The sequence below is a fragment of the Lactuca serriola genome, chromosome 3 (assembly GCF_051521515.1).
Source record: "Lactuca serriola cultivar US96UC23 chromosome 3, Lser_US96UC23_V15, whole genome shotgun sequence".
NCBI classification, from domain to species: Eukaryota; Viridiplantae; Streptophyta; class Magnoliopsida; order Asterales; family Asteraceae; genus Lactuca; species Lactuca serriola.
In genome coordinates this window covers 120,293,731-120,318,984 of record NC_136410.1, presented here as the reverse complement: position 1 = coordinate 120,318,984, position 25,254 = coordinate 120,293,731, and the positions used below count along the sequence as shown (strand labels likewise).

The 25,254-nt window shown below is 35.0% G+C and overlaps 2 protein-coding genes across 2 annotated transcripts; both read right to left on the bottom strand.

Annotated features, from left to right (window-relative positions):
- Nucleotides 1-3,309: 3,309 nt before the first annotated feature.
- Nucleotides 3,310-3,834, bottom strand: LOC145095669 (uncharacterized). Its single transcript, XM_079033510.1, has one exon. It carries the CDS (start codon nucleotides 3,832-3,834, stop codon nucleotides 3,310-3,312), a length of 525 nt encoding a protein of 174 aa, XP_078889636.1.
- Nucleotides 3,835-20,417: 16,583 nt separating this feature from the next.
- On the bottom strand, nucleotides 20,418-22,704 carry LOC145095668 (uncharacterized). Its single transcript, XM_079033509.1, has 8 exons — nucleotides 22,624-22,704; nucleotides 22,196-22,463; nucleotides 22,001-22,097; nucleotides 21,790-21,919; nucleotides 21,669-21,689; nucleotides 21,003-21,082; nucleotides 20,778-20,898; nucleotides 20,418-20,690 (listed from the first exon to the last, which is right to left on the bottom strand). The coding sequence occupies exons 1-8, from the start codon at nucleotides 22,702-22,704 to the stop codon at nucleotides 20,418-20,420; spliced, it is 1,071 nt and encodes a 356-aa protein (XP_078889635.1).
- Nucleotides 22,705-25,254: the final 2,550 nt, after the last annotated feature.

Below are 25,254 nucleotides of genomic sequence, written 5' to 3'. Positions count from 1 at the left end.
TATGGAATATGATATAAAGGGTGATCGCAAGACGATAATATCATATAGTCTTAAAACCTAGATATGTGGTTTGTTATTTGTTAATTGATTGTACATTGATAATGCGAAAACGCATCAGTAACTCGGTGTTATAAAACGCATTGTAGTGTATAGTTAGTTAATGAATAAGTAAATGCATATAAGTCGAATTTTATTTGTAACTTTTATCTAAGAAGGTAAAAGCAATATCTCGGCCGCTCGATGATTTGATTTGACTTATGTGCCGGGCCCGGTCAGAACTGAATTGATGTGTTCGATTAACTTCTATGTCAAATAAATCAGAGATCGAGAAACCTAAATGCTTGACTAACCATTCCATAGGATTGTCAGCATGATATCTAACAGAGGACTGTATGATCCCTTATCTAAAGGAGAAGATTGATTAGATCAGAGTTTGACAGCGTCTTTGAGAGCTACGATTGCAAACCGAATTGTACTTGTGCGTATAGTTACTTGACTTATCCAAGTGGGAAACTGTTGGAATAGTGTCTAAGGCTGCAACTATATGAGGCAAGTATTTGACCCGGTTGTGCATGGTCCTTTTGGGTTGCCTTCACCATAGCAACTTGATAGGATGATTTATTAAGAGAGAGTAAATATTATTAATATATTATGAGAATAATATAAAGAATAATAATATTGTTATTTGATTAATATAAGTCATAGAATTAATTGGAATTAATTTGGTGACTTAAAGAGATTAATTAATTAAGAGGGTATAAACTGTCATTTGTTTGATAGTTAGACTTTAGACTGTAAATCCATATAGATATGGATTGGACGGATTCTAGAAGCTAACGGATAGCTCAAATCGTCCAAGACTTATATAAGGAATGGATTTGGATAGCCTTAAGAGAAGATTATCCAATTAGGGTTTAGGTTGTAACCCTTAAGGAGTCTACAAGTATAAATAGACCCTATGGCATAAGGAATTCGGTACTTGAACAAAAGTAGAGAAGCCCTGGCCGAATTCCTCCCCTCTCCTCTCTCCCAAATCATCCTCCTTGCTATTTGGTGTTTGTAAGCCATTAGAGGAGTGACAATTGTGACTCTAGAAGCTCCAAGACAACAAGATCAACAAGGAATTCAAAGGTATGGTTCTAGATCTGTTTCAATGTTGTTATTTAATCTAAATAGTCATTAGAAGTCTTGGATTCAATGCATGTTTAATTAGAAACCCTAGATCCAAGCATTAGGGTTTTGCATGCGCACATAGGAAAGTTCTTATGGCTAAAACCCATCATGTGCTTGGGCCGTAAACTCCATTTCACCCCTCAAATATATGTGTTTAATTGTTCTAAACCCGAAATGGCATGTCCCTAATTTATGTTCTAAGCCTAAGGATGGTTTGGGAGTGTTTGGAACTTGATTTTACAAGTTTAGAGGGTGTTTACGGCCTAAGCATATGCTTGGGCTGTAAACCCTCTTTTTATGCCCCAAAATTGATTGTTTTAAGGTGAAAACACTCCTAGGCTAAATCCCCAATTAGTTTCCAAGCTTTTAGGGACAAATTTGGGTCATTTTGACCTCTTTTCAGGGGTTTACGGCCTAATGAGGCTCTTAGGCCGTAAACTCCAATTTAACAGCTTATAAGGTCGATTTTTGGGGTATAATCACAAGCCAAGATGTTTAGAACAAGCTAGGGTAAGGGGACTTACGATTTGGAAGCGTTTGGTTGTGGATTTGAGATAAAATCGGGCTTTATGAGAGAGTATAGAGAGAGAGTGTAAAAGGGGTGGAATGAAGTACGTTCCCCCTTATATATGGGTTGGTGTTGGAGCTCAGTGGTATTCCACCCGATACTACCGGTAAACGGGGCTTTTGGTCGCACCTGATTTAGTGGTCGTAATAAAATTTAACCTTTTCCAAAATTAATATGGAAATGTAATCTAAGTGTTTTTATTTATTTTATTATGACGAATAACGACATGAAATGTAAATAAATAAAACATTTATTTATTTGGCGACCTCTAATTAACGGGACTTTTATAAAATGGAATATTCTGTTAACTGTAACGGGGTAATGTAACGGAATAAACTTGGGTTGTCACACTACGGCCCAATCACCATAACCCAATAAAAAGGCCGAACTTAAGACCCAAGTAAAATTAGGGTTTTCACATGAAATAACGATTAGGGTTAAGTGTTCTGACTTAACCTATGAAGGACTTAATGGGTTAGAAGTGGGGCCGGAGATCGTAGGAAGGAGGTGGCGGATGGTGTTTAGATGTGGGGTGTTGGCCGATTAGCATGTCTAGCGTTAGGGTTTCGGTAAGGGGTGACAGGTTTATATACCCCCGTCACATTTCAAACTTTATTCCATAATACCATATTTGGTCCCTCCCTTCCCTTTCTTCTTTCAAACGAAGTACAATATTTACCAAACAACCCCTATCTTTAACAATTCATTACAATCCTAGTCCCAGAAGTTACCATTTAACTTTTACATCTTAAAAATCCTTTCACTCTAAGTCCAATAATTACCAAACACCCACTGAATTCTTAAATCCTTTTCAAAATAAGTCCCAAAATTACACTTTAACCCTTGAACAATCCAATTTATAACATTTGGCTCCCCCAAACTAACACCCCATAAATATATGGATTAAGGGCGACTATTCGTTCATCAATTTTATATATTTATTTAATTAATAAACAGGATGTTACAATAACTAAAACAAGATAAAGTAATAGATATAGACTTCGTGTTATTGACTATATTGAAAATTTTAAAAAATAAAATGAAATGTCTGAATATCTATAATCGTTGAATGACCTCTTTGTAGACAACTTATTCGTTTTATTGGTTGTACGACCTTTCACGTCATATATGAGTACCTTCAAGACTTTTTACTTGTCATGTGAGAAACAACAACATATAACTGACCGTGAGTGAAGATGGTTCTACATAAATAGAATCCAATAGTTGATAATGATTCTCTTTGACTCTTGCTAGTGGTCAAAACAAAACAAACAACTATAAGGAATTGCCTCCGCGGAAAACGGAAGGAGATTATTCTATCAAATGAAGTTAACTTCATGCAAGGTATATAAGTAGTCTTATTGAAGAATCTACCAGCCATAATGTGTGCCTCAATTACATGTTTTCCAAGCCTAACAATTTGTAACGTAGTACCATTACGTAGACCTTTGGTTTTCTCGATATTAGGAAGCAACATGACCAGAACACTTGTTTTTAATGTAAGTTTATGGTTGGGAATTCTAGATGCCTTAAAAACATTCAATATATATGGAGAGTAAACTGATTCCTCAAAACAATTTGTTGAATGTCTCACATAAAGAATTTGAACTCAAATAAGTTTTCCCTTCATCTTTCATCAATTCTAACATGTAGTTAGTGATAGCATCGACCTCTTCATTTGTAGGGACCAAAATAGCTTTATCTTGAAAATATGATGGATCATCAAGATGGTTTTCAGAAGCTGGATAAATAATTGATACAATTGAATGGATATGGTCGCGTGTCGAGCGAACGCTAACATCTTCTGGAAATTCTACTTCAGCTGCACCATCATTACGACCACCAATACTACCTTCACCAATTTTACGAATCCATTCAGCAAATACTTTTTTCTCATCCAAATCATTAGTTTGACAACCAACTTGAAGCCTCATGTTTATTGTTAAACGTAAAACCGTACATTCACACCTTAATTTGGATGAATGCAATGATGCCCACACAATATCCGTACGGTTTCCTCTTTGTATTACTGGAAGAATATGTCTTAAGTCACCTCCAAATACAATGGTCTTGCCTCCAAACAGTTGATGCATGTCCGATGAATGAATAATGTCTCTAAGTGTCCTATCAAACGTTGCAAAACAATGACGATGCATCATCCCAAATGATAAAACTCGCTTTGTTCAGTAGTTCAAAAACGTCATTATCTAGCGCGATAGAACAAAACGAATCCATGGTCAACTTAATTGGTATATTAAATCTGGAATGCGCTGTCCTAGCACCAAAAAGCAAAAGTGTTGCAATTCCACATAAAGCAACATTGATAACAATATTACCTTTAGATCTAATAGCAACAAAGAAGGTCTTCAAAACAAATGTTTTTTCGGTTCCTCCATAACCATAAAAGAAAAAAACACCACATTGTTTGTTGTTAACAACATTTATAATGGTGTCATAAACATTTTTTTCTCGACAATTAGTTTGGAATGCAAATCTTGATGCTCAACTTCAAGAATAGGAAGATCATAGTTAAGCTCATCTTGAATTAACATATTGTATGACTCTTGAATGTATCTATGATCAGGATATAGAATTTTGGGTATTTTCTTTAAACTCGGTCCATAAATCAATAACGATTTCTCAATGTATGACAACGTAAGGTTGAAAATTGCATATGGTTTTAACTTCTAGCTTGAAAACGCAATAAGAAATTTATATTAATGTACTTTCATTAAAATAGGACTATGTTGTCAAGGCTAAACGTGCAAAAGCATGATCAAACCTTTCATTAATGGTTTGTAATGAGGACATTTTGGTAAAAATAAGACTATGTTGTCAAGGTTAAAACGGTAAACATTATGTCTATTTTCCCAGCAGACTAAAAAAGTGCCTTATGTACTTATTTTAGAGCAATCTTTAGCAAAACACTTCTATTAACAGTGTTTTGAAATAACAAAAATTTATATTGTTTTCAAAATGAAAAATGTTAAAAAGAGGGTTTTTTGAAAAAAAAAATGAAAAAATTGTGAAAAAAATAACATTTTAAGAGTAATTTATATAAATGTATTTCGATTTATGAGATTAGTTTGACATATATAAACAAGGGTTTAAAATGAGAACTGTTTTTGTGAGAATGGTTACAGAAATGGTTGATCATGTTTCATGTAAGAATTGTACAAAAATGTTATTTTTAGAGCAATTTATAGCAATGCAATTCTGTTAAAAGGGAATTTATATATAAATAATAATAGAATAAAGCTAGGACATTTTTTGTGAATGGGATATTTTTTGGAAGGTGAAATTGAAAAACAAAATTATGCATGTTTTTGTATCAGGTAATAAATGCACTAAAATGTCATTTTTAGAGAAATTTATAGCAACGTATTTCCGGTTATAGATCATTTTTACATTGGGTATAATTACATAAGTTGAGCACACTTTTTTAAAATGTTATTGTTTTTGGCAAGGTAAGAACTGTATTAATCAGACTGTTTCGGCATATCTATAAAATGGTGCAAAAAACAATTAAAACAATTAATAGCAATGCACTTTCATTTAAATGATCATTTTAATAAGAAGTAACAATATGAGTTTTTGTTGTGTTGTTTCATTTAGTATAATAATAAGCACACAAAATAACGACTTTTTGTATCTTTGATTCTATCCATATTAATTTAAAGTTGAAATTCATGGAATTTCAATTTTTTGGTATTAGTTTGCATTAACAATAACTACAAATTAATGTATTTACCTATGACGCCTTTTTCTTGTTCACGAACATGAATGACATCATCCAAAAGACGATTATCGGTCTCTTTAAAAACATGATCAGACCTCGATAAACTATCCAATGTAATCAACATAACAAAGTGAGACTTAAAAAAAGAAGCAGTGACCCACTGATGTGTTTCGTTTATTGACAAAATGTACTCTCTATCATCATCTAATAGACCAAGAGCATAGAAAAAATATTTTTAAGACTCATAAACGGTGTCATTACTTATCCGAATATCTTTATAGCATGTAGGACCCTTAATTTTGTACAGCAAAATCCGTAGGTAATAAATGTCACCAAACTTGGGAGAGACGTGATTTATTCAGCCAAGTGCCTTGGGTTTTGTTTTTCTTCTTGTGCATATCTTATCTGATTTATTCCAAACATATTCAGTTAGGAATTAAACATATGATAGCTTCCGTGCATTTGCATCTTGCTTGTTACATTCCATCCATGCCAAAAATTCAGAGCAGTGACAGTGGGTTTAGAAACAACTTTAGTAAGATATTGGTATGGGTTGAAGACAACAACCTGTTTGTGTTCGAGGTGAAATGATAATATTTCAACAGACACTTTCTATAATCAATGTCATACTAAAAAGCCTCCAAGATGCCTCACATGAAGAAATATAACGACATATGTAAAACTCAACAATTTCATCATGGTCGTTATTTTCGTTATGTTTTTTCTTCTTTTTTGTTGAATCAACAATAGAAGCCGTTATCCTATCCTGTCCTTTGTTAATGTACTTAAAAAGATACTTGGTTGATCCAACCAGGCTACATCATTCCAGATTCATGTGCACTTGATATTGCTTCAAAATGATCTTATTATATGGAACAACATATGTGAAATATCAATAGACATGTCATAAATAAGACTAAATCGATAATTTGTGGTTGAAGAGGAACAACACAACAACACACACACACACACACACACATATATATATATATATATATATATATATATATATATATATATATGGTGTTTTATATTACATAACCTATTTAAAACATAAAATAATAGTTAAACATAAATAATTATGTATGAATTGTTTTTTATTTATACATTAATATTTTAAACATTAATTTTACATTATATTTTAATTTAACTTGTTTATTGATATTTATCTATTTAAACATATAATAATCTATTTCATAAAAACAAACCAGATTTAAGGAATTAAAATATACATCATTCGAAAGTATTTTTCTATACATGTTGTCTAAAGAAACATCGTTTTTAACGACATTATTTCCATCGTTACGTCTTCGATAAATCGGTTAACCATCTGCGTCGATATATGTATGCTTAGTAAATTCCTTTGGAAATCGTTTAGAACATTTGCCCTTTTTCATACACGACATAAACAGTTGATCGATGCCACAAGGTCCGTATATCATGTTATCACACACAATTTGATACAAATCTGGTTCAATGTCCTTGTCAGAAAATTCAACACATATAACATGATCTGTGTCTTCAGGATTCGAAAGTTTAGAATTTTATTCCAAAACAACAGTACGTGTCAGTGTGTAAGTCCCTTCTTTTGAAACTCGATAGTGTATACAACTGTGTGAGCAAAGTTATTAAGTAGGGTTAAAACACAAAATTATCAACAAATTATAAATTCAATGACAACATATATATAACACAGTCCCTCCGGCGACTTCACCCAAAACAATTTCATCCTTTAATCGACTGATTATTTAATGAAGTTTTATTATGAATATTCTTGTCAAATACTTGGCCTGTCTTCCGGTTTAAGATTGTCAGCTTCAACAAATCTAATGACTTCAGGCCATTTAGGATTGCATGTAAGGGATAACAAAAGCTCTGGAAAACCTAACCACTTAACCAGAGTCATTGTATCTAAGTAAGTTTGTTGCATGTAACGACTACCACCAGTAAAACAAGATGGTATAATAGTGCGGTTTCACATCATAGAAACATCTTCAATGCTGTCTTCAGCAGCCTCTATGACAACTGGTTGATTTTGGGTCAAGCAAGGTCTAAGATGTATTTATGTATAATGTAAAACCACATCATAACTTTGTTGTAATAAAATTATGAAAACCAAAAGGGCATTATTTGTATAAGTAAATATATATGCTTCAAAATCATACTTGTAAGGAGCCATTGAAAAGTCAACAAGTTAGAGCATAATCAATGAATTAACCTTTGCAAAAAAAATTTAGACCTAGAACCCCATCAATCTAGTGAGTTCGGTTTTGCTGAGGACCGAAAACATCCTTTAATGGGTAGTACAAAACCGAAAACACCATGAGAGAATGGTGTAGGACCGAAATCACAAGCCTAGAACACACCTAAGCCGAAATCACCCCTATGCCAAAATCACACTAAGACCAAAAGCACTAGGACCAAAATCACATGAGGTTTTGGTGGGGTACAAGGTGATTTCAGTCATGCCTTGGCAAAAACCACAAATTTGATCATTTCCTAAGGTGATTTCGGTGGGAAAGGCAGAGAAGGAAAGTTGACTTTAGGATTAGATACTTCACCCTTTTCCCTTGCAAAACAATACCTAACAAATACCCATGTATTAACCAACATGTATTAACCAACAGACAACCAAGAAAGTATCATATCACCTTTCCTTCCTTAACTACGGCAGAACAGATCCCTAAACCTCGACCCATTCCATTTTTTCTAAACTTACTTCATATTCTCTCAAGAACCAAGTCCAAATAATCTTCCAAGTTCAAATCCTCCAAGCTTGTTCTAGAATTTGGTAAGTATTTCTTCAAAATCTAGTGTATTTATACACTTTCATGTTACTTTCATCATATTTACACATATTATTATGTGTTAAAACTCTTAGGATAATAACACCTTCAAAGAGTTCGTCAACCACATTCAAGTGTTTAGGCTTGGAAATCGTCACACCATCTCTTCAAACTAGGGATGTGAAAAAGTCTCGTGGGACCCCGTTCCCGTGGGGGCCCCGTCCCGTTTGGGGGAATTTTTTTAAAAAAAATCGGGGGTGGGGACGGGGGCGTGGGCAAGGTTAACCCTCGTTTCAATTTCGGGGGCGGGGCCGGGGGTAGGCAATCCTGTCCCGAAACCCCATGGGGACCCTGTTAATAAATTACACATATATTTACATATACTAATTATATAAATATAATAAACAAAACCATGATTTTGAGCTTCCAAAATTCATCAAAAAAACATGTTTTTAAGTTGTTAGTATAATGTTTTTAAGATGCCATAACTTTTTTATTTTTAATATGTAAAATTCTGTTATAAATAATTATTTGTTACCTCAAAAATAGCTTATTTTAGCCTAAATAACAACTTCTTTTAGCCCAAAAAAGTCATCTCAAAATCAATCGGGGGCAGGGGTGGGGGTAATAAAGGGGATTCAGGGGCGGGGGCAGGGGTAGGAAGGTCGAACATTCTGGGGGCGGGGGCGGGGATGGGGGAACGGAAAGAATTTCGGGGCGGGGGCGGGGGATGCACTGCCTGTCCCGTTTGCCCCCGTTGACATCCATACTTCAAACAACCCACAAATCCAGTCAAGGTGAGTTCACACCCCCCACATTTTCAAGGTTTTTTTTCATGTTTTAGGGGGGGGGGGGATACAAGTAAAACTTAGTTTACCACACAAATACTTGCAATGTTTTATCTTTATGTCAAAAGAATATATTATTTGCATGAGTTATGGTTGTTACTAGCTTTTATACAAAAAATTGTGATATATTAGTTTCAAATGCAAAACTAGCAAAAACTAAATATAATCCATGTCATAAAATCATAAGAAAAAAGTATCATTTGTAAACTACAAGGTATTTGGAAACCTTTTATCAAAATCTAGCTTGTTTATCAAAAAGGAGTATATTATACTTATTTCACTATTTTGTGGGTTACCACCCAAAAATATGATGTTTGACCCTAAATTTTGAAACCAGACAAGGTAATTACTATACATTTATATCAATGATTATATAACTGTTCTTGACAAATAAACATGATAAATTATAATTAGTATAGTTTAGGAGTAACAAACCAGCTGATACTAGTTGTGAGAGATTTGGCTTCACCGTACCTACCAGAGTACACACTAAGACCTACATTATAACCAGAGTCTCTTGTAGGGAGACCGTGACTCTTGTGTATAGATCTATATGGGATTGAAAACCATCCACCTCAGCTGTTAGTTACAGTTAGACCGACCAATCTAGGGTGACAAATTTTGTAATAGTTTCGACATCCGAAGCATGTCTTTCAGGCAACTAGTTGCATTAGTATGGTTATAATAACTCACGTAGGGTATTAACAAAACAATTGGTTTGCGGGTTAACATACATTCAAATGGTGTTATTTAGATAAAACTACATTACACTATTTTTCAGTACAATACAGTTTACATTACTGGAAACATGCATTCAGATAGTTATATAAAGATTAAAACTACATTATACTACTTTAAAGTACAACATTACTTACATTTTAGTCTTTGGATTAAGACTTACAGTTCATTTTAAATAAAATATTGGATTTTCTAGAAGTATACACTATCATTTTACGTAAAATAGTTACAAAATCTTTCTCATACAAAATGCTTATGAAGTCACCAACTTAATTGTTGACACTTTTGAAAATCACTTGTATTCTTAGGAAACCAGTCAACAGGTTACCACAAGAGTATTTGGTGGATGGGACGTCGCCACATCACGTTATATATTTTTGTCATGTGCACTTGATATCATGTAAACAATGTTTTGAGCCCAATGTAAACTCATTAAATATTCCATACAATGGTTGTAATGCTTTGATCACTACTATTCAATTTTTATAATATTGTACATGAAAGTCATCCACCCCAAGGCGTTTCCACCATTCTGATTTGCGGTTGTGACAGATTGGTATAAGAGCATTGTTTATAGTGAACTAAGTATATCAAACAATGTAAGATATACAATTATAAAAATAATGGGGCTAAAACACTCTAACTAACAGTATACTTTTAAAAATATAAGTATTTTTATAAAAGTACGTACATCCATACATACTAGAACGGTGTCATAATAATAAGCCTATAAGAGTATTCAGATAAGTTGGACACTACGATTAAGCCTGAATAGTTATGTAATCATATTTGGAATGAATATAGCCTAATTAACTATATTCATGCGAGATATGACAAACATGTGTCTGGGAGTGGTTGTGGTTGACAAGGAGTCTAAAACTTACCAACCCTATCTACTAGAACCTCTAGAATCAAACATAAAGTTAAGATACTAAAGGAGTATTTTAGAACATTACAGAGTAATACACTTAAACCTTTCATGCATTTCTTATATCTCTATTCTCGCACAGACAATATGGCGGGATTTTATATGCTTGGAGACCCATATTTTCCTAACCAAGGAAATGGTGGGTGGATCTAAGAGGATCCCGAATAAGATCCTGAGGAAATAATGGAAGAAGAACCCGAAGAGGATCTCGAAGAGGATCCAGAGCAGGAGGAAGAAGAAGACGAGGAAGAGGAAGAGGATGAATCAAACGCAGAATACGAAGTCATAGATTCTCCTTACATCGCCTGCGTTCCTGCACATCGTATGGCATACCAGGGACCCATGCCCCATTCGGCGGAGGACCTGGAGAGGTGGAGCAGACAATAATGCCAGCGTTCGCGATACGGCATGGAGCGAGATTTATATAACCTCAGTCATGGAGGACCGACAGACAGGGCCCTCCTTGTCATGGTGCAACGAATCACGAACCTCGGAGATTAGCCTAGGGCATCAGCGAACCGGATCATGGAGTTGGGAGCCGCTGTTGAGGCAACTGACGCACACACTCGACTACTGGTGAAGGATTACCCTCGGACAAGCCACCTCATTAATAGTCTCTATGAGGACCTTACCACCGCTCGAGCGGAAATTAGAGAATACCAGGAGAGGCACACAGATCTCGAAGAAAGGTGATTGCCGGTGAGCATCGATAGCAGAGATACAGAGCGCCTCGACTTCATCCCATGGCCCACAGGAGACCACCCGCCGCGAGTAAGGCCCATACTACTCACATTTTGTTGTAGTCTAGGTCTTTTGCATGTAAATACAACCCTGTGAGTAAGTGAGTGCACTATTCAAGGTCTCGTTATGCCACCAAAATTTCTCTATTTTCTTAATGTATTGTAGACCTCCTTAAAGGTCAATTTTCACAAACTATGTACTAAGACTACAATTATCAATGAAATTTGTATGCATTTTATTCCATTAGGTGTGTTATTTGTTATGCAATTGTTTAGTCTTGTATAGTAAATTCATTCATGAATTGCTTGCAAATTTCCATAACAATAAGACTGAATACATTTATAATCAAGGCATTCCGTTATAGTAACACCAAGCTCATAACCTTTATCAAAGACTTATCATTACACCACCTCCAAAATTTATAGCAGAAAGATGCCACCACGAAGAGTTAGAAGACGTGTCGCCAACACCACAACAACTCCACCACTGCCACCACCACCTCCACCGATGGACACTGCTGCCATGGCCCAAATCAACATTCGACATGAACATGAATGGAAATGGAAACTCCGATGGGAGCGGGAACGGGACTAGCAGTTCCAACCATGGTGGTAACCAAGGGCACCAATGAGGGTGCTCCTACAAACACCTATCACGACGACATTGGAGAGTCGTTATTCTAACAAGATGGTTCAAGAAGACCGAGTCTATCTTCAAGACTTGTGCATTACCTGACGACTTTGAAGTCCAATATGTTGCATGTAATTTTTGCAGACTCACCCTTGTCGTGGTGGAACATCCATGTTAAAACTTTGACTCTAGCCGTGGCCAACGCCATGAGTTGGGAGGACCTAAAAACTATGATGCTCGAGGAATATTCTCCAAGGAGAGAGATGTAGAAGCTTGAACAGGAACTGTAGGAACACACCATGAAGGGTTTCGATATTACCACTTATGCTTCACGATTTAACAAATAGGCAACTCTAAGCCCGGGAATGGTCACCCCGGAGGCCAAGAAAGTGGAACGTTACATTTGGGGCATATCCTCTAAGATCCATGGAATGGTCATATCTGCCAACCTGAGCACCCTCGATAGTGCCAAGTGATTGGCATAGACTCTTGTCGACCATGGAGTTCATAACGGCATTATAACCCCCACGCCCGAACAACCGAAAAGAGGAGACAACAAACGGAATTTTGGGAGCAAGAAAAGGGGATAATGTGCTCAAGACCCGGTCAATAAACAAAAAATGGTGGCCTTCTATGCCATCACTGCCCTTACACCGGCCAAGCAATATGCTGGAACTCTCCAGAAAATACGACAAGTTTACCTACCATCACCATGGCGCCTGCCGAGATAGGCAATGTAATAGTTGCAACATTAAGGGGCACATTGATTGTTACTGCAGAGCACCGGCACAACAATCCACCCGAGCTTCTAAGGCTGGGGTGAGTCACGTATGCTACGGGTGTGGTGAGACGGGACATTTCAAGAAGGATTGTCTGAAGGCACAGAACAAAAATAGCGGAAGAATTGTAAGGGTTCTAACAATGGGACATGAGGAGGCCATGAGGGATCCTACCATGGTTACTGGTACGTTCCTCCTAAACAACTCATATGCATGCATACTATTTGATAGTGGTGCGGAGAAAAGCTTCGCGAGCCACCAATTTAAACACTTACTCAAATAGAAATCCCAGTCACTAAATGAAACATTCACCGTAGAAATGGAAAATGATAAAACATAAAGCACTAAAGATGTATACATTGGATGCACTCTAACTCTAAACAACCATTCTTTCCAAATCGATCTGATGTCAGTTACTATAAGGAGTTTTGATATTATCATAACATGGATTGGTTAAGCCCTCACCATGTCGGTATCTTGTGTTACGAAAACGTCGTTCGCCTTAATCTACCAAGTAGCGAAACCCTCGTCATTTATGGCAACAAACCCAATGCGAATCTACAAATCATCTCCTCCATCAAGGCCCATAAATATTTATGCAAAGAATACCACACCTTCTTAGCACATTTCATTGATAAGAAACAAGAAGTGAAAGACATCAAGGATATTCCCGCGGTCTGTGACTTTCCCGAAGTATTTCCATAAGACCTTCCAGGAATACCCCCCCTCTTGGTACGCCAAGTCGTGTTCAGAATCGACTTAATCCCTAGAGCCATTCCCATAGCCAAATCCCCATACCGCTGAGCACCGACATAAATGTGGGAACTGTCCAGCCAATTGAACGAACTATTGAGCAAAGGATTCATCCAACTGAGCTTCTCACCCTGGGGAGCACAAGCTTTGTTCGTGAAAAATAAGGACGGATCTTTCCGCATATGCATAGACTACCGAGAACAGAACAAGCTCACTATCAAGAACCTTTATCCCCTACCTCAAATCAATGACTTATTTGATCCACTGCAAGGATTGAGCTACTTCTCAGAGATTGATCTAAGGTTGGGGTACCATCAGCTGCAGATTCAGTAGGAAGATATTCCAAAGACGACATTTAGAACTCACTACGGTCACTACGAGTTTGTAATGATGGCCTTTGGTTTGACTAATGTGACAACAATATTCATGGACCTGATGACTCGTGTGTGTCAACCCTACTTGGATAAATCCGTGATAGTATTCATCGATGACATACTGATTTATTCACGAAATAAGGAGGAACATAGTCAGCACCTATGACAGGTCTTGGAGACGTTAGGGGCAGAAAAGTTGTATGCGAAGTTCTCAAAATGCGATTTATGGATTCAAAAAGTAGACTCTTGGGGTACGTAGTCAGCAAAGAAGGGATACATGTGCACCCTTCCAAAGTCCAGGCGATTAAGAACTTGGCAACACCAAGAACACCGATAGAGATCCGCCAGTTTTTAGGCCATGCCAGTTACTACCAAAGATTTATACAAAACTTCTCTATGATCATAAAGTCGTTCACTACTCAGAAAGGGAGTGACCTTAAACTGGGAGAATAAACAAGAAACTGCTTTCCAAATTCTTAAGCAAGCTTTGTGCAGTGCTCTAATCTTGTCTCACGCAAAAGGGACCGAAGACTTAGTGGTCTACTATGATGCATCCAAGAAGGGCCTAGGATGTGCGCCTATGCAATAGGGAAAGGTCATTGCCTATGCCTCGAGACAACTCAAGACTCATGAGGTCAATTACACCACACACGACCTCGAACTTGGAGCAATGGTGGTTGCCCTGAAGATTTGGAGGCACTCCCTATACAGAACAAAGTGCACCATCTTCACATATCATAATAGTCTTCAGCACATTATCAATCAAAAGGAGTTCAACATGACACAATAACGATGAGTTAAACTGCTAAATGACTATGAATACGAAATTCGTTATCATCCAGACATGGACAACGTAGTACCAAACGCCCTGAGTCGGAAAGAATACTCGGGTCGCCGAGCAAAGTCATTAACCATAACTATCCAATCACACTCGTCCACAAAGATCAAGTAGGAGCAGTTAGAAGCCTTGAGACCTGAGAACATCGCTGGTGAAGCATTATGGTGAATGGATAAAATCTTGAAATCAAGGGTGACGGAGCTCGTTACTTCATGGATCGAATCTGGACACCTAGATTCGGTAGGTACGGGACGTGGTCATGAATGAGGCTCACATGAAAAAATACTTCATTTGTCACAGTTTAGACAAGATGTATTTGGACCTACAGAAACTTTATTGGTGGCTAAACATAAGGGCAAAGATCGCTACCTATGTGGGTAAGCGCTTGACTTGTGCCAAGGTCAAGGTAGAATATCAAAAGCCATCAGGTTTGCTTCAGTAACCGAAGATACCCGAGTGGAAGTGGGAGCGGATAACCATGGACTTCATAACCAAGTTGCCCAAGACAGCGGGTCGACTTGACACCATTCGGGTGATCATTGACAGGTTAACCAAATCCGCACACTTCCTACCAATAAAGGAGACTGACCAGATGGAGAAGCTCACAAGGACTTACATTAAAGAAATTGTACGACTACATGGAGTGCCAATATCTATTTTCTCCGATAGAGATAATAGATTCACCTCACGGTTTTGTCAATCGCTCCAAAAGTCATTAGGGACCAAGCTCGATATGAATACAACATATCACCCTCAGAATGCTGGGCAAAGCGAAAGGATCATTCAGACGCTTGAAGACATATTGAGAGCATGTTAAATAGACTTTGGTAAGGACTGGGATACCCACTTCCCACTCGTCAATTTTTCATACAATAACAACTATCACACTAGCATCAAAGTCGCACCATTCGAAGCTCTCTATGGGCGCAAGTGTAGGTCACATCTGTATTGAGCTGAGGTGGGTGTCAAACAACTAGAAAAAGGACAAGTGTCGAATAGCACACTCACCAGCCCAGGGATCATACGAGAAACAACAGATAAGATCATTCTAATATGTGAACGATTAAAGGCATCCCGGGATCGGCAAAAGAGCTATGCTGATAAGCGATGAAAACCCTGGGAATTTCATGTTGGTGGCCGCGTTATGTTGAAGGTCTCACCCTGGAAGGGAATGATACGTTTTGGAAAACGTGGATAGCCAAATGTAAGGTATATCGGGCCATTTGAGATCATTGCTAGAATCGACCCGGTGGCTTACAAACTTCAACTACCATTGGAACTCAGTAACATACACCCTACCTTCCACGTATCCAACCAAAAGAAGTGTCTGTCTGACAAACTTGTGGAAATCATTGACAGGGAGGTCAAAATGATGAAACAAAGCCTCATACCTATAGTGAAGGTCCGTTGGAATGCCAAGCGAGGGCCAGCATTCACCTGCAAATGAGAAGATCAGATGAAACAAAAGTACTCACCACTTTTCCTCTAGTTTGCTAGAACCGTCCAAGATGCTAATTTCAGGACGAAATTCCCTCTAACGAGGGGATGATGTGACAACTGGAATATTTTGGGGCAATCAAGGTCTAAGATGTATCTATGTATAATGTAAAACCACATCATAACTCTGTTGCAATAAAACTTTGAAAGCCAAAAGGGCATAATTTGTATAAGTAAATATATATGCTTGAAAATCATACTTGTAAGGAGCCATTGAAAACTCAAGAAGTTAGAGCATAAACAATGAATTAACCTTTGAAATTAAAGTTTTAGGCCTAGAACCCATCAAACTAGTGATTTTGGTTTTGCCTAGGACCGAAAACACCCTTTAATGGGTAATACAAAACCGAAAACACCATGAGCAAATGGTGTAGGATCGAAATCACAAGCCTAGAACACACCTAGGCCAAAATCACACCAAGACCAAAAGCACTAGGACCGAAATCACTAGAGGTTTTGGTAGGGTACAAGGTGATTTCGGTCATGCCTTGGCCGAAATCACCAATTTGATCCTTTCCTAAGGTGATTTCGGTGGGAAAGGAAGTGAGGGAAAGTTGATTTTATGATTAGACACTTCACCATTTTCGCACGCAAAACAATACCCAACAAATATCCATGTATTAACCAACCGACAACCAAGAAAGTATCATATCACCTTTCCGTCATTAACTACGACAGAACACATCCCTAAACCTCCACCCATTCCGTTTTCTCCAAAGTTACTTCATATTCTCTCAAGAACCAAGTTCAAATAATCTTCAAAGTTTAAATCCTCCAAGCTTGTTCTTAGAATTTGGTAAGTATTTCTTAAAAATCTAGTGTATTTATACACTTTCATGTTAGTTTCATCATAATTACACATATTATTATGTGTTAAAACTCTTAGGATAATATCAACTTCAAAGAGTTCATAAACCACATTCAAGTGTTTAGGATTGGAAATCTTCACACCATCTCTTCAAATAACTCACAAATCCACTCAATATGAGTTCACACCCGCACATTTTCAAGTTTTTTTTTCATGTTTTACCCGAGGGGGGGGGGGAGGGGATACAAGTAAAACTTAGTTTACCACACAAATACTGGCAATGTATTATCTTTATGTCAAAATAATATATTATTTGCATGAGTTATGGTTGTTACTAGCTTTTATACAAAAATTTGTGGTATATTAGTTTCAAATGCAAAACTAGCAAAAACTAAATATAATCCATGTCATAAAATCAAAGAAAAAAGTATGATTTGTAAACTACAAGGATTTTGGAAATTTTTGTCAAAATCTAGCTTGTTTATCAAAAAGGAGTATATTCTAGTTATTTCATTATTTTGTGGGTTACCCTCCAAAAATATGATGTTTCACCTTACATTTTGAAACAAGACAATATAATTACTATACATTTATATAAGTGATTATATAAATGTTCTTGACAAACAAACATGATAAATTATAATTGGTAAACTGTGGGAGTAACAAAACTAATCTATCATTTTAGAAGAAACATATAATTATTTAAAGGTATAATTATTTCATTTAAAAGAAAATGAATTTTCAGTATAATAGAAGCAAACCGGTTGATACTGGTTGTGAGACATTTGGCTTCACTGTACCTACCGGAGTACACACTAAGACCTACATTATAACCAGAGTCTCTTGTAGGGAGAGCGTGACACTTGTGTATAGATCTATAAGGGATTGACAACCCTGCACCTCGGCTGTTAGCTACAGTTAGACCGGCCAGTCTAGGGTGACAAATTTCGTAACAGTTCTGACGTCCGAAGCACGTCGTTCAAGCAAATAATTGCATTAGTATGTTTATAATAACGCACATAGGGTATAACAAAACAATTGGTTTATGGGTTAACATACATTCAAATGGTGTTATTTAGATAAAACTACATTAAACTATTTTTCAGTACAATACAGTTTACATTACTGGAAACATGCATTCAGATGGTTATATAAAGATATAAAACTACATTATACTACTTCAAAGTACAACACTACTTACATTTTAGTATTTGGATTAAGACTTACAGTTAATTTTAAATAAATATTGGATTTTCTGGAAGTATACACTATCATTTTACACAAAACAGTTACAAAATCCTTCTCATACAAAACGCTTATTAACTCACCAACTTAATTGTTGACACTTTTCAAAATCACTTGTATGCTACGGAAACTCGTTGACAGGTAACCAAAAGAGTATTTGGTGTATGGTAACTCGTGACATCACGTTATATATTTTTGTCATGTGCACTTGATATCATGTAAACAATGATTTGAGCACAAGGTAAACTCATTAAATATTCAATACTATGGTTGTAATACTTTGATCGCTAGTATTCAATTGTTATGATACTATACATGAAAGTCATTCACCCTAGACATTTCTGCCGTTCTGGTTTAGGGGTGTCATAGCCTCGACCAACTTTCCATAAGCCACCACATGTAAAGTCTTCTGGTTAAACCTAATGTAATTAAGACATTCATCTTCAACCATTGTATATGAATCAACGAAGAGTTTTATGGAACATAATATCAATGTTAATTCATTTTTTCTCTGTTGTATACGGTAAGTAGAAAAACTCTCACATGGTCAGCCTTATTCGTCCATGCCACACCTTAGCTTTACATACTAAGCAAACATATACTGCATCACCATAATAAAAAGTATCTATAAACAAAGAAAAAACTTCACCGAATTACATTTGCTATATGATTAAAATGCAATAGGGTAAACTGATATCTTATTTTTAATGATAAAAGAATTTGTTATATGGATATAATACCTTTACTAATTCTGATAAATTTACTCGTATTGTTACCTGAGACATCATTTTGAGCATTTGAAGTAGAAGGCATACATATTTGTGTCTCCTTTTTTTTTTTTGTAGAAATTGGTCTGCTTTTTTTTCTCTTTTCTTTAAAGTTGGTGTTGGTACCAACTGTCATGTATTTATTAGAAGAGGTTTCAACATAATTAATATTCAAAAAATGTATAACTGCACGTTTTAATAAATTAGATAATAAAATACCCATATGATGAAGTAGATCAATACTACTACATGAACGTTCAAATTGAACAATATTGCACCTTGAAGGTTCGAAAAAAAAACTTCATTCAAGTCAAAGAAATGGAATATCTTTTTATTAAACTATTTTCGTTTCCCTCTTGTGAAATGAATTGTGTTGTTCTGAATTGTAGCCCGATTGTTGGAAATAACAGAAGAATTAGATAACCTGGACACTTGTGATGGTAATGTTAGGGAAGGAATTTTGAAAGTTGAGAAGAAGATATATAATTAAATATAATGTAAATAAATTTGTGGTCAAATAAAGAAATATATGTAATAATAATAATGAAAGAATAGGAAAAGTATGGCCATAGTTTTGATACGTGTTAACAACATTGATAGTTGTAACGTTTTCATTAATATGCTGATTTGAAATTGGCGACTTGTATGGTAGATTTACAACAATTCATTGGTTACTTTAATAGTTAATATATTGGGAAATGAAAATTATGGTTATATGATTTAAGATGTGGAGTTAAATCTACTATAATAAATGAAGGTTTTTTGCCACATGTCCTCTTCTCATTCATTTGGACACATGACATTTTCTAGAAATTTTAAATTTTGTATTTTCCACTTGTCATTTTATTCTATTTTTGATTTTATTAAATTAAAATTCCACATTTAATATATAAGGTAATATATATGTAAAGTATTTATTAGAAAATTGTTTATATATGTAATGTATCCAATGCAATAAAGTCTCATTGAGTTTAATAATTCAAAACATTTCTTATTTTTCTTATAAATTTAAACTTTTCAAATTGTTAAAATTTTATATTTAATTTTTTTTAAATAAACCCATGTAATACATGGGTCTCATACCTAGTATAATATAAAAGAAATGATTAATAGTTTACCTTGATTGTTTATTTGTGAAAGTGGATTGCTTGATGAAATAAATGTAGGTTGGACGTTCGGGTGTATCATGTTATCAAACAAGGATTCTAAAGGTAATTTAGTAGAGTTTTGAGTAACTCGACAATTAGGGGTTTGAAGAAATTATTTCTATAAGTACCATCATCATGAACAATTTGTTGTTCATATGCAGGTGAATGTTTGAAAACCTGAGCAAGTACACTTTCATCTTCAGCCAACTTATGCATAGTGTAAGTGAGAAAGTTGTTTTCAAGATTGAAGACGGAGATCCAAACTTTGAGGACAAACTTTCTATTGAGGAGGATTTTGAACTCATCGGGGATATTTTGAAGTCCTTGATCCTAATTTAAAATATAGAAAAAATTGGAACATTTAACGAAGAGATTGAATTTGTCAATTAATTAAATAACGGAGATATATTAGCAAACCTTTGATATTTTTTCCATAAACGATTGTTTACCACGGTGAAGCAAATCTTTCACATGATGCTCAAACAATACAAAGGAAGAAGACCCACTTTTATCTTGAACACGAACTATGACCCTAATCCTAGAAAGTATAACATAACAGTTGTCATTACCGTAATTAAAGTGGGAAAATATTAAAAAAAAGTTTAAAGTCATGCAAAGTTCAAGAGTAAGGAATGTACTTACTTTCCATGTAAACTGGAAACTCGCCCGAAACCATCACACATAAAAGGTTTAGTTGCACTATCATCATCATTTTTAGCAACCTTTTTAGAACAAACGAGATAATAAAGGGAATACCATCCATCGTCCAAATCAAATCAGATGATAGTAGCAATGATGGTCAAAGCAATTTCCTGGTTCATATATTGTTTGAAAGTAATTATATTAAAATCAATTAATATATTATTGTCGTGTAGAATTATATATATATATATATATATATATATATATATATATATATATATATATATATATATATATATATATATATATAACGCTATGTAAAATGTAGGAGAAACGTAAAATGTTATGTAAACCTTGCTGTAATCTGGAATGTCATCGATGTTTTTGATTGGAAAACGAAGGTAGTAATGCTCTGGATTGGCCACAACTATATATATGGGTTAAGTAGTGTCATATGAGTAGAAGATTCAATATTAACATCTAAAGCAATAAGACTACATATACACGGAAAAAAACGTAAGGTTAAAAAATAACTATAATGAATAACTAAGCACATGCAAACATAAAACATTGAAAGCTTAATTAGTAAAACGAAGACCCACCTTTCTTTGAATTCTAAAATCTAAGGCATATCATCCTTTATATGCAATCTCAACCCAAACGAACAGTTATCAACTTGAGGTTGACCTGAAAAAACTATTAGAAAAATAATGTTAGTAATTGCTTTTAACCTAAAATGATAATCTATTTAAATGGACATATATAATGATAGCTTAAATATTAATACCATCACAAGTTTTGAAGTTGGCCAAACATAGAAGATCATAACAGGGGCAGTATCATTTTGATGTTCTGAAATGTAAGTGTTAAGCTTAAGTGCAAAATTGTCCCACAACGCAACTGAAATTTGCTTACCACTAAAAATGTACGATGGTTATTATATAAAGATATAAATAAAATCGGGAAAATTAATAATAAATAAATATATGATTGCATGCCTTAGATATTGAGCAGCCATATTCATTAACCGTTTTTCCTTTCCATTCTTAACAGTGACTCGCATAGGATCCATCGACACAACCTTCCCAAGAAAATCTAAGAGAGTAAGGTAATAGATTAGTATATGATAAAAATGTGTGTTACATTAAAAAACAAAGTATATAAATATGAGAAAACAATAATAAAAAACATACTAAATGCGATGCGGGTGTCAAAATTATTGGCTAGCAAATCGGGGAAACTGGCAAAATGAGAAGAATCAACCCTATCAATAAAATTGGTGGACACACGAATTGTGGTGGTTTTGTAAAAATTTGTCTTATCTTTATGTGGAACAAGCATGTAGTCTCCCTCATTTCTAGATATATCAGAGCTACTGATCTTCCTAATAATTCCTTCATCGAATAGGGATTCAAATACAAGAATAAGATTCTTTTTTATTGTTTCATGTATTTTAGTGCCCTGTACTTTATTTAGATTTTTTAATAGTGTAAATAAAAGATGAATACACAATAGGAAAATGCTTAATTCGTACCTCTTTCTTAAATCAAATCATGTCCAAGCTCCCGACCACTTATGGGTTGCTTTTATAGCTTTGCTTCCAAAGCCACACGACTTTAACATGGATGTTAAAACATTCTTTTGATGCATCGATGTCAGCAACCTTATCGAATACCAGTTGAGAAGCATTGTTCTTTGCCATTGTATTGTATTCTATAGATGAAAAAAGAAAAAAAAGTTATAGGGAATTATGATATGGATTAACATAAAAAGTGTACATGTATTTATACGGAGGTATAATATATCGTAATTATAGTATCGAATATGAAAACTAATGTAATATAGTTTATATAGTGAAAAATATGTGTTTGTGTGTGTGTGTGTGTGTATATATATATATATATATATATATATATATATATATATATATATATATATATATAGGAGTAGAATCAAACGAGAACACAAAAAATGTTTAGAACGCGAGAACAGATCTAGACCATCTAAATTTTCAAATCTAAGGTTATTATCAGACAGACCATTTATGTAAATCATGAAATTTATTGGTATTAAAGTGTAACTTTAAAACAATGAAAAGGGTATAATAGTAATTGATTCTTTATTTAATTCCTATAACCTCTCACACGCTTTCCTTTCAATTTGTCGTCTCTCTCTTTCTCTTTCTCTCTCTCTCTCTCTCTCTCTCTATCTCTCTCTTTCTCTCTCTTTCTCTGTATACCTAGGGCATGCCTCCCTCATCTGTACATCGGTCTTAACCGCTCCATCTAAATCAGGCCCTCCTGGTGGTTATTCTTGGCAGGGAATGAAGAAGAAGAAAGGGAAACAAGGAGGGCTCGGTGGTGGCAGATTGATCGCAAAGAGAAGGGAAAAAGGACCACCGGTTCTCGGTTCGATTAAAGAAAGGAGAAGTATGGAAGCAATAGAGCTATTGTCGATATTAAAGGGAGTAGCGAGGGGATGCTCAAGTAGCTTCTCAACTGCTTCGCTTCTGCTCCCGGAGTTCAATACGAAGGGAAAAGAGAAGGCTGGTCCGAGAGGAGAAATGCAAGCACCCACAACAGTGCAGGTGAGGGGGAAAAGCCAAGAGGTTGTTGCCTCTTTTGATTTTGCCAAAAAACACAACCCCATATTGGTGGTTATTCTTGGCAGGGAAGAAAGGGTAAGAAAGAGTAGAAATCAGTTCATCAATTTCAGCAGCAAAAAGCGGGTTCAATGGATGTTTCTTCGGTCTTGATTTACTCGAAATTCAACAACTTACAATGATTAGAAAAGTAATGTTTTGGTAATTGTTCTTGGTCTTTGATTTCAACAGCAAATTAAGCATTAAAAAGGTGCTTTTGGTGTGGTAATACTTGACAAAAAGGAATGAGAAAATGGATGAATTGAGGGCTGAAACGAGAGGGCAACAACTCTTTTCTTATATTCATTTGTGAATATCATTGTATTTAAATGTAAATGATTGTATTTATTTATAAATAGCAGAGTATTCATGTGTGGTCAATAAGTGTATTTATTTATGATTAGGGGTATTCATTTTATGAAAAAATGATAATTTTTATACTATTTCTATTTTGTATTTATTTATTTATAGCAATGTATTCATTTGTGAATATCAACATATTGATGTGTGAATGACTATTCATTTATGAATAGCAGTGTATTCATTTGAAACACCCATGGCTTTCCAATTTCCTTGTAATAATAATTATATGTTGGTTAATAAGGTTAAATAAATATCAAACCTAAAGTGTAATCATATATAAATTAAATTTCAATATTAAAATAATATATTTACTTGTACTTATCAAGTGATGTTTTTTAACTTTTAATATATTATACTTAATTTATCAGTTTTAATATTTTGTTGGATGTAAAGCATTATCATTTTAAAAATACAATTTTGGAACAATTTGTATAAAATACTTAAATTATTAATTTGAATATAACATTATAGGGTCAACTTAAATATAAAATTTAGTTTAACTTAAACAATCCAAAGAATATTTTATAAATAGTTAAAAGTAATTAATTGTAGCGTTTTTTCTAAGAAGAAAAAACATCATAAATGTTCCCTGTGTTTACCCAAAATCTGAAGTTTAGTCTCTATGGCTTAAAAACCTCATGGATGGTCCCTATGTTTTCAAAACTTATGACAATTGGTCCTTATTGCTAACTCGGTTAACTTTTGTCCGTTAATTGAGGGGCATTTTCATCATTTCACACCATAGGGACCATTTATGATCTTTTCAGTTATTTAAAAAAAAAGAAAAACTAAATATAATTATTTAATATATAAAATCTCTCTCTTTCTATCTCTCTCTCTCTCTCTCTATCTCTCCACACATATAAACTCATAGATCCATAAGGAGGCTTCTGATTCATCCTCTAAATCTCTCTTCCTCCTATCCCTCTGGTTCACAAAATGGTTAGTCAAAACCAAAAGAATCTCAATAAACCCCCAAAAATCGTCTCTGGTCTCCTTTAAATGGAAGCAAATGAAATGCTTCTCCGGAATCTGCTGAGATCTGAGGGTTGGAATTGGGAGTCGCTTTTCCAGAAGAGCAATGCTTCTCTGGCGAGTTCACTGTGTAGATCTAGAAGTAATAGATATTAGATGCAAGAAGATTTCTTGTTAAAGTTGTTGTCAACGATGGAATAGAGAGGATGAGGTGTTACCGCTATTTTAAGAATCACCCACTGTCACACCCCGAAACCGATGGCGGAAACGTTC